This window comes from Cokeromyces recurvatus (assembly GCF_025118155.1).
Source record: "Cokeromyces recurvatus strain NRRL 2243 chromosome Unknown BX663scaffold_13, whole genome shotgun sequence".
Classification (NCBI taxonomy): domain Eukaryota; kingdom Fungi; phylum Mucoromycota; class Mucoromycetes; order Mucorales; family Mucoraceae; genus Cokeromyces; species Cokeromyces recurvatus.
Window position 1 is genome coordinate 684,399 of NW_026251399.1, and position 10,019 is coordinate 694,417.

General features: G+C 29.8%; 3 protein-coding genes across 3 annotated transcripts; 1 reads left to right on the forward strand and 2 right to left on the reverse strand.

Moving 5' to 3' along the window:
* Positions 1-2,756: 2,756 nt before the first annotated feature.
* Positions 2,757-4,839, forward strand: BX663DRAFT_455012 (major facilitator superfamily domain-containing protein). The gene is made up of 3 exons (XM_051523833.1): positions 2,757-3,067; positions 3,127-3,182; positions 3,258-4,839. The coding sequence occupies exons 1-3, from the start codon at positions 2,860-2,862 to the stop codon at positions 4,581-4,583; spliced, it is 1,590 nt and encodes a 529-aa protein (XP_051382802.1). The 5' UTR covers positions 2,757-2,859; the 3' UTR covers positions 4,584-4,839.
* Positions 4,840-5,505: 666 nt separating this feature from the next.
* On the reverse strand, positions 5,506-6,174 carry BX663DRAFT_434811 (uncharacterized protein; the record flags this gene model as incomplete). The annotated part of the gene is made up of 2 exons (XM_051523083.1): positions 5,506-5,970; positions 6,058-6,174. The coding sequence occupies 2 exons, from the start codon at positions 6,172-6,174 to the stop codon at positions 5,506-5,508; spliced, it is 582 nt and encodes a 193-aa protein (XP_051382803.1).
* Positions 6,175-7,207: 1,033 nt separating this feature from the next.
* Positions 7,208-9,487, reverse strand: BX663DRAFT_486611 (uncharacterized protein; the record flags this gene model as incomplete). The annotated part of the gene is made up of 8 exons (XM_051524687.1): positions 7,208-7,260; positions 7,326-7,417; positions 7,479-8,342; positions 8,410-8,600; positions 8,685-8,904; positions 8,973-9,055; positions 9,175-9,254; positions 9,421-9,487. The coding sequence occupies 8 exons, from the start codon at positions 9,485-9,487 to the stop codon at positions 7,208-7,210; spliced, it is 1,650 nt and encodes a 549-aa protein (XP_051382804.1).
* Between the last annotated feature and the right edge of the window lie 532 nt (positions 9,488-10,019).

Here is a 10,019-nt window from a genome sequence, read left to right on the forward strand (position 1 = left end):
GTATTCATGTGAATATGCTGAGCATTCTTGTAAAGTAATTAAGCCAAAACTAGTCAAGCGCGGTTACACGACAGAGCATAATGTTCATACATTCTCCAAAGAATAAGAGTAGATAAGCTATCAATAATATAAAAAATATCATTTTATACAGCAGCTTTATTTTTACTTTTTAGATACACATACACAATCTAGACACTTTCAATTTTACAAGATGTTCCTTCTTAGCTTTGTTGTGGAAAGCTTTTTTTTTTCAATTGTACAAAATATTCTTGGCAGTTTTTGCATTTTAAATAGTTAAGCTGTAAGCTTTCTTACTACTGTATTATGGCAATTGAACTCTTTTACAGAATTAGACCGTAGAAGGTTCTTTTCAAGTAACTGTATTAAAGAATAGGGTTTCAATAAATACAGTACTTTTTATTCTCTACATGATCCTAAAAGTAATTTAAAGATGATACTACATCATTATAAGAAAGATATGGATTGGCTCATCAAGCAAGACCTACCAAAAGAAGTTAAAAGCTATATCAAGAAATTACAGGTGAGTGTCTTGTTGATGACAATTATTAGTATAAATTCAATTTATTATACTTTTTATCAGAAAAATGCAAGGATCTCTTGTGTAAATGAAGCAGAACAAAGAGAACAGATATTTGTAAAAAAAAAAAAAAAAAAAAAAAAAAAAAAAAAAAAAAAAAAAAAAAAAAACTTTCAGTTATCCACTCTTATGCAGATAAATATAATTATTCCTACAACTTACTTAGGAGCAAACTGTCACTGCCTACGCTAAATTTGTCTCACAAAAGGTTATTAGAGAAGCTGAAAACTTTAGATACACAGTTTAATCCCAATAAAAAAAAAGATAGAGAAAAAAAGTTAATATTACTTTTTCAAATAATAAAAGTAAAAATGAAGAATGAGAAGAAGAAGAGGAAGTCATTGTAATTGAAAAGAGAAAACTAAAAGAAGTAGTAAAAAAAAAAAAGTTAGTAGTGTTTATTAATATAAGATTGAATACATATTAACAGCATTAAAAATGAGGAAAGAACAAGAAAAACAAAACGCTTGATGATATTATTAGTGGTCATAAAAGTAGTTTCTCAAATTTTATACAAGCCATTAATGAAAAAACTTCTTTGAATAATTATTTTAATAATTTTGTTAAAAACTCACTCATGTATCTTAAGGATAATTATAGAATAAATAATGATCAGGATATCTACGAATTATTGTAAAAAAGAAAAAAAAACTTAGCTTTAGTAGTTTGGTGTGGGAAGACTTATAATCAACTAATATATTTCATAGGGCCATGTCCAATATTTTGCTTATCGAAAAAAATAATTAAGTGAGAAAACTGGATGAGTTCCTTCCAAGAGCTGTCATTTACAAACTGAGAAAAGAATTTACCAATGATTATATGAAAAATATCAAATTTGACTCAGGCAAAAGATTATTAAGTTTATTATTAAAATTAATATGCAGATGATAAGAGGAAGGAGAGACAACAGAAGATGAATCTACAGCATCCCAAGAAGCCAAAGGATTGCAGGGGCCCAGAGTGCGAAAATCTTCTTCAGACACCTAGCCAAGTTGAACGTATTCACAGGTAACAGGGCCAAAAAGAGGGGCACGATGCTTGGACAAATACTCTAAAGACAGAAGAGAACGTTGGTTTTGGAGGCGTAGAGCAACACCAAAACGAGAAGCGGAGCCCAGGTCCTTGTATTTGGGATCGGAAATATCAAGATCCTAAAAAAAAGGAAGGATATGGAGAGTATATTATTAGATTTAAACATGTACAGTAGACTTGCTTATTTACATTGTAATTATTGTGTTCCGACTACAAGTACTGTTAAAGATAAACCACCGACAATGCCTTTGACAATAATTGAAGTGAATAAAGGACAGAGAAAGAAATAAATAAAAGAGCTTGAGGATTCTTATGTTATAGTGTGCATACTTTATATATGAGCATTTACTTGACCTATTTTAATATTTAAATTAACTGTTACATGGATACCATTAAAGGTGTGATATTTCTATAAAATAAATATAATAAAAAAAAAGCCGACGGGACCGAACAAATAGTTCTAAAGTCGAGTGCTTTTATTAGTGAATTTAAATGGATGAGTATTTATTAGAATTGTTAAAGAAGGCCGAAATAAAAGATGGATCAGAAAAGTGTTAGTTAACAACTGAATAAGATACATTATAGATAATGAGGTGCTAGATGATATTATCTGATAAAGTAGATTATAAGATCCAGATAAGCTTTCTTGAATAATTTTATGATCCGCTTGTTTAACGGCATTATGACAAAAGAACTTTATATTATATACGCACTGATATTAAAATAGATGGAATATAATGACTTTGAAAGATTCAAATGTGATAAGTCTTACTGAATCATGCAATGATATACGTGAATGTATACTGAGGAACTCAATTCAATATTCTATTTATATAGTCTTTAAATGAAGAATCCCTTGAATTATACCATATCGTGATATAAAATTTCTAAAGAAATAGAATCCTATTAATTGAATTTTGAAATTTACCAATTAGAGCCACAGGCAATGTTAATCCCCGAATTTGGAGTTGTACAGTCAAAAAAATAGGAAACGATCAATCATAAATCGACTTTTACTTCAAATTATAGCCTGGATCAAATATTAGACTATTGCTAAATATAATATACATGTATACATAATATATTAGTCATATTTCCTTTTCGTTTTTTATTTTTTTTATTTTTATTTTTATTTTTTATTTTATTTTATTTTCTTTTCATTTTTTTTTTCTCTCTTCATATATTTCCCTTTTTCAAATTTTATTACAGCAAACTTGCTACTTATTTCAATGGAGAATGAAAAGGCCAAAGTTTTAACTTCTCCCTATAATGAAAAGCAATTGACTGAAGTATCTGAAAATCATACACAAGATATTAATAACACTGATAATGAAGAATTGAGCGACGATTTGAGAATTCACGGCGGTGATACGGCCCTTGCAAATGCTTCCTGGAAATACAAATCAATTGCATTAATTACTGCACTTTTATTTCCATGTAAAGTTATACAATAGTTGAATAATACAATTGATTTACTAATATTTTATATATAAAAGTTGGCTCACATTTTTCTGGAAGTGCTCTTTCTGCTATGAAAAAGCAGATTACAACAGTGAGTAGTTGCGCATATTATACAGAACCTTGAATAAAAGTGTCATATAATAATAACATGATTTCTATAAATTAGAATCTTCAAATTTCAAATACTAGATATGGAGTTATTTCTGCTTCTGTTGCTATCATTAATACGCTATTCCCCATTGCTGGTGGTATTTTTATAGATATCTTTGGTTCAGTTTGGGGTACACTAGCTATAAATTTTATGGTTATCCTTGGCTCTCTTCTCACTGCTATTGCCGCTAAACTTAAATCCTATCCTCTTATGGTTGTTGCTCGTGTTATCTTTGGTATTGGTAGTGGTCTGATTGTGACGATGCAAGAATCTTTACTTTCAAAATGGTTTCGTACTCAGCATTTATCAATTGCTATAGGTCTGCAGTTATCCATCAGTCGTCTTTCAACGTTTTTAGGTACCTTAGTTTCAAATGCAGTTGCTGAAGCTACAGGTGATTGGGTTTGGGCCTTTTGGTTATCCTTTATTATATGTGGATTCTCGATCCTAATGAATCTTATTTATGCTCTAGTGGTTAAACACCTGAAAGGGCAAGTAACACTGTCAGAAAAGGAAAAAGAATTACTAAAAAAGAAAAAGACATTTAAATGGCGTTCAATTTTCAAATTTCCACTGATCTTTTGGCATATTATTTTTATTGAATTTATTTATGCTGCCGTCTGGTCCTCCTTCCAGACAATTGCTACTGACTTAATTATTAAACATTTTAAAACAGATAACGTCTTGGCTGGTTATAAAGCTAGTGCATCTCAAGCTGTACCTATCGTAGCCACTCCTATTCTTGGGTTCATTATGGATTTCTATGGTTGTCGTGTGATAATTCTCCTCATTTCTTCAATTTTCTTACTTCTCAGTTCAGGTCTTTTGGGTTGGACCTATGTAGATGCAATGGTTGGCATGGTCTTTTATTCTATCTCGCTTGCTTTTGGTCCTATTGCCATGATCACCTCCATAGGAATGTTGCTCCCATCTGAATACATTGGTACAGGGTTAGGCATTTATAAAAGTTCAAATAATATTGGTACAGCCATTTTAGATGTTGTTGTAGGAGTTGTTCAAGATAATACGAACGGAGGTGCCTATACGAATGTGATGCTTGTATTTATTATCCTGGCTGGTGTTGGATTTATTGCCATCTCAGGGCTATGGATTTATCAATTTTATTCCTATAATAACCTTTTGGAAGTTAGCCGAACTACGCGTGTTATTCGTATGCAAGCAATTAATGATAGGGAGCTTGAGTTAACTACTAAAGGTAAAGATCCATATTCTGAAACTCCCATAAAAAAGAGTAGTATTGTTATGGTTAGTATATTCGTTGCTGCTCTTATCGTTGCATGGGTACTCTTTTTTGTATATTCTATTCGTGGTGCTGCATAGTTAATACATACAATACCAATCTCTTTCTCTTGATTTAACCAAAGCAAAAAATAGAAAACAAAAAAAAGCAGTTCAATTTTATATACAAAAATTATATATTACAGTTTAATATACTTTAATGCTCTATAAATTAATAATATTATTAAATAAAGGAGCCTACTTCTTTTCTACTCAGTTTTGTATTCTATATAAATACTTTAAGTCTTTTATATAAATATGTGTCTATATATTTTACTCCAAGTTAGCGGGCTTTCTTATTGTTACTTTTTTTTTTTTTTTTTTTTTTTTTTTTTTTTTTTTTTTTTTTTACATAAATAGATAAGTAGTTATACATGCTTTTTATAGGTATACAAATTATATACTATTACAAAAATGAACAACTATAAATAGTATACGTTTTATACTTTTAATGTGTATAAACCTTAATTCATACCAACATCTACAGTAACATAGATTATTATTAAAGTTTGAAGAAGGGCAATGGGAGGGGAGGGTAATCCATATATCCTCTTAAAAATATTAGTTTTTTTTTCTATCCTACTTTACACTGATGTTTCATCAATTTATAATTATTATTACTCCACTGTATTACAGTGATATGAATATATTACTAAAGCTCTATTAATCCATAATCAGTAATATATTCTGAGAAGCTAATAAAAGTTGACTTATAATAATATAGAATTTAAAAAGATAAAAGGAATAAAAATAAAGATAAAAATACATTTTTAATGTTCGAAAAAAAAACCCCTAGTATATAAAAAATATTAGAATTTATCTGTTAGACGTATATCTATAGTAGGTATGCATGTGATCGATTTTAAATCTATATGCCTTGTGCGTTATATCTGTGTATAACTATATCACTAAAATAATATACATATTTATAAATATATATACATATACGTATATATATATATATCTATAATGGAAATAATGAAGTTGGTAAATTCCAAGTTGAAGAAGATGGTAAAGTTAATATTCTGCTAATATTTGTCGCTGTTGCTTTATTAACATTCGTAGGTGCTCTATTACAAGTATAAGGTAACATCAATGGAGCTCTTATTTTACAAATTGTGTAATATTTCCCGGTATCAAGATAAAATCGAGGTTCACAACTGTTGATTGTTTCCAGGATACGATACGCTTGATCAAGATCATATGTAACACCTAAACAAAGTTCTTGCAAAGATTCTAACTTGTTTAAAATATGATGAATTAGAGATGTGGATAGCAAGTCCAGACCGCTCATGTTAAGTTTTTCTAGTTGAATATTTACTGATTTGTTCTCTTCTGTTTCAAGGAGTGGAAGAAAGGCATGATCAGTTAAAAGCTGACAACCGGAAATGTCCATATGTTTCAATTGATGGCAGTTGTTAATAAATAGCTATATACATATATACGTATATATAAAGTAAGACAGTGTATATTCTTTCTTTTCTTTTATATATATATAGATAGATAGTTAATGTACCTGTATAGCTTGATCGGTAACACCTGCTTGATATGCTAATGACAAAGTTTGTAAATTGATACATCCTCTTGCAAGCCAAGAGACACCAATCGAATTTATTCGATTACATTCGCTCATGTCAAGATAAATAAGAGATTTACGGCAATTTGATTTTGCAATTATTTTTAAATGATTAGAGGTAAGACTATCGATATCACGTAAACGAAGATAATTAAGTTGAATTTCGTTCTTTAATAAAGCTTCAAAAAACCGGTTTACAGTAGTAATTGATAAATTGGTTTCATTACAATGCTCTAATCCTAAATCCTTCAACTTTTTACAGTTCTGGATTACGTCAAGTATAGCATCATTAATACCTGTCAGCCTTATTTGTATTAATGAACTTGAGTGACGTTGAATGATCTCTGCAATGACCTCAAGGTCTATCTTTCCACATCCATACAGAACAAGTGACTTCAATTGATGGGGTAAAATATCAAATAAAGGCTGTATCGCATTTGTTGATAGACAGTAACATTGAGATAAGTTGAGTGAAGAAAGTGTTCTACTAGCTGCCGAAATCATTGGAGATACAATTTGATCTTGTGCTCCAGCATATGAGAACTGTAACTCTCTTAAATTTGGAAATAAAAATGGATTGAAAAAAAATCTTTCAAGATGATGTATATCCTCTTTAGCTATGTAAGAAAACTTGCAAACAAATTTATTATAAATAGTTGTATTATCCAAAGTAGTTTTTATTTTTCGTAGAATACGATACGATATTGGATTTAATGTCTTCCATAAATGAGATCTGGATGCATGATAAAATACTCGACATGTTAAAGCAAGATTATATAAATCTTTATATTCTACTAATGTACACAAGATGTGAGCGATCTCGGGAATAAGAATTGGATTTTGTTTCATGTGTGCAATGTGAATGAATTAATTGTACATATAAGATTAATTTTTTTTTTAGCAAAGAAATATATTGTTTATACAAAAGATAAAAAGAAAAAAAAAGAAGAAGCTGTTGCCAAAGTAATTTACACATTTTTTTTTTTTTTTTTTTTTGGTAACTTAATTTTTTCTTGTCACTGCCAATCAAAACTATGTCATTATCACAATTTTTATTCTCAGTCAATGATTTCATTATTTAGCATGATTTTTATTGAATAATTTTATCTCTGTATTCTTCAATATTTTCATGTGTTAAAATAACTAAAAGGAAAACAAAGACAAGTTTATATGTGAACAATAAGCTTTTTTTTTAATGCATACTTTACCTAAGTCTCGTTTTGTTAAAGGCTTCTTAGTTAAAGGACAAATATTCTTTTTACCTTCCCAATTAGTAAGACAACGTACCCAACTATCATATCTAAAAGAATAATGAAATAGATTAACAAAAATGGTTCATTTTACTTCATTTTACTTCTTACCCCATAACATGACCATAGATAGAAATAGCCGGTTTAACAACTTCGTCTAATGTAATAGGATCAATAAAGCCTGGTAAAGGATTATATGGATCTCGTTCATCTTCACTTTCTTCTATTTCATCTTCTTCTTCTTCTTCATTATTATTATTATTAGTGGTATCATGATTGGTTACATTTGGTTCAAGACGAGCACGAGTTCTTCGGGTTGAACGAGTACTTAATGTAAAAGTACCAGAATCATCATTATAGTCTTCAAAATCATCTTCTGAGTCATCATCATCACTATCCCAGCTTCTAGTCTTTCTCTTCTTCTTTTTTGATTTTTTATCTGTAGTACTTGTTGTAGCCCTTGTTCTTCTAGTTGTCGATGATGATGACGATGAAGAGGGTATACCAGAACCACGACCAGTACCATGTTTACTATGTGTGCGAAACGTCTTTTCTGTAGTACCATCTGCTGTTTTCTTATCAAATAAATAATGTGCTTTACCCTTTTCATCTAAAACATAATTTGGATCTTGAATCTCATTTGTTTCAACCAAAAGACGATAGAAATTAGAACATTGATAACCTACACGACCGGGAATCTTCATGGCAAAAATACCCCATTGACCATTCGCACCAACTTCTTCAAGACGTTTAAAGAATAGTTTGCGTTCTTCAGGAGCCCATTGACCTTTTCGTTGCACTTCACCAGGCGCATTGAAACGATAATAATAACTATTTGGATTTTGATCAATCATTTGATAAGCACGAATACGAGCTTGAGACCAGCCTTCAAATGCCTTTTCAGGATCTACTTGATTCTCTTGAACTTGTTTAAGAGCTTCATCCAAGCCTAAACGACCTCCCATACGATATTGTCTTTTGTTTATATATGAGAATGTATATTCCACTTTTAAAATATGTATATATATGTATATCCACTTACTTTTTGGCAGAATCATTGGTTGTCTTTTTTAATGTTTCTGAACGCTTCTTTAAAAGTTGTTTGTAAGCAGCTTTTTGTTCATCACTCATAAGACTACGGTTTGTTTCAACTTCAGGAGCATATTTCGTAGCAATTATTTTACGAATACTGATAAGATATCCAGGTTGAGTAAGACGTACGATGACCTCCTCCTATATCCGAAATAAAAAAAAAATTGAATAAAAGGTAAGTTTATGCAATATATAGATCTATCTATCTATCTATCTATATATTACCTCATCATGCTTACAATCTTCCAACATTTCACTGATTTCTTCATCTGTTAAATAATCATAGACAGATCTAATCTTTTTAGATTTACGGGCTTTTTCTCTTCGTTCAAACTCTTGAAATTGACGCTGTTGAAGAGCAACTCTTTTTTGGATAATATCCATTTCAGACTCAGTTACCTCTTCACTAAATACGTTTTCTTTGCGAACAGTCTCAATTTTATTGCTAAATAAACAAAAAGAGGTCTATTGAGAACCAATGTAAAGTATAGAGAAAGCATTGTACAAACTTACTTTTCAGCAAAATCGATTTTAAAATTTTCATACTCTTCTTCGATATAATCATCTATCACTTGCTTTACTTCTCTAAGTTTTGCCTAAATATAGAATTTTTGTGTTATATGGTATCAGAAAAAGAATATAAAGATTTAGAAGTAAATAAATAAAAAAGTAGAGTGAAATGAAATAGAATGAAGCATGACTATACAAGACTTACAAGTAAAGGTTGAACTTGAACACTATCAGGAATAGGTATTTGTTTCCAGTCTAATCGATGAATTTTTTTTTCATGACCATCTGCATCAAAAGATTGAAATGAGTTAATCGACCATTAGGAAAAAATTTTTATTTTTATTTTTTATTTTCATTCATTCATGATGATTTTTTTTCGAACATCATTTTTTTCAAGAACAGGTGTATAAATAATGAAAATACGTGTCTTTTGTAGCGTTATTTTATTTACCTTCTTTTAAAAACTTAGAAACAAGCCTCTCTTCCTCGGGTGTTGCTTGCTTTTTTGCACGAACCATAGCCTTTGAAAAATTTAAAGAGTTAAAAAAATAAAGGAAAAAACACGGTCCAGAATTTTTTTTCTTTTTTTTTTTTTTTTTTTTTCAGGACGCGCTTATTATATAAATCGTGCACAATACTGATTTTCCCCTTCCAAAATGCGGAATTTTAAAACCAATTTGTCCTTTGTATGGTGATTGAGTTAGCATTTTAATTATAAGTTATATTCCAACAAGTTATAATTCAAATTCTTTTGTCTATAAAAACCACACAATGTAAAATAAAGCTGAATTCATATTTTTTGCTTTTTAAGTTTATTTTGATTTTCATTACGATGACTCTCAAAGAAAGATATAAAACGCTAAATCCATTCTTTACAGTCAATAGGAGTTATCATCTTTTAAGCAGAATCCAAGATGCTTGATGCTAGCTAGTCCATCTTATTCAGTTCTTCACAGTGTACACCAAGCTTTACCTTCGACTAGAATTCTTTAATAGGATTCAATAATGAAGAATAGGGCGGTAAACATACACACTTATATTCCCCTATCT

Bases quoted from the DNA above. Each gene is read 5' to 3' on its own strand.
- BX663DRAFT_455012 (XM_051523833.1), top strand. From the start codon at position 2,860: ATGGAGAATGAAAAGGCCAAAGTTTTAACTTCTCCCTATAATGAAAAG. The intron at 3,068-3,126 runs GTAAAGTTATAC...TATATATAAAAG, and splicing joins TACTGCACTTTTATTTCCAT to TTGGCTCACATTTTTCTGGA. The intron at 3,183-3,257 runs GTGAGTAGTTGC...TCTATAAATTAG, and splicing joins TGAAAAAGCAGATTACAACA to AATCTTCAAATTTCAAATAC.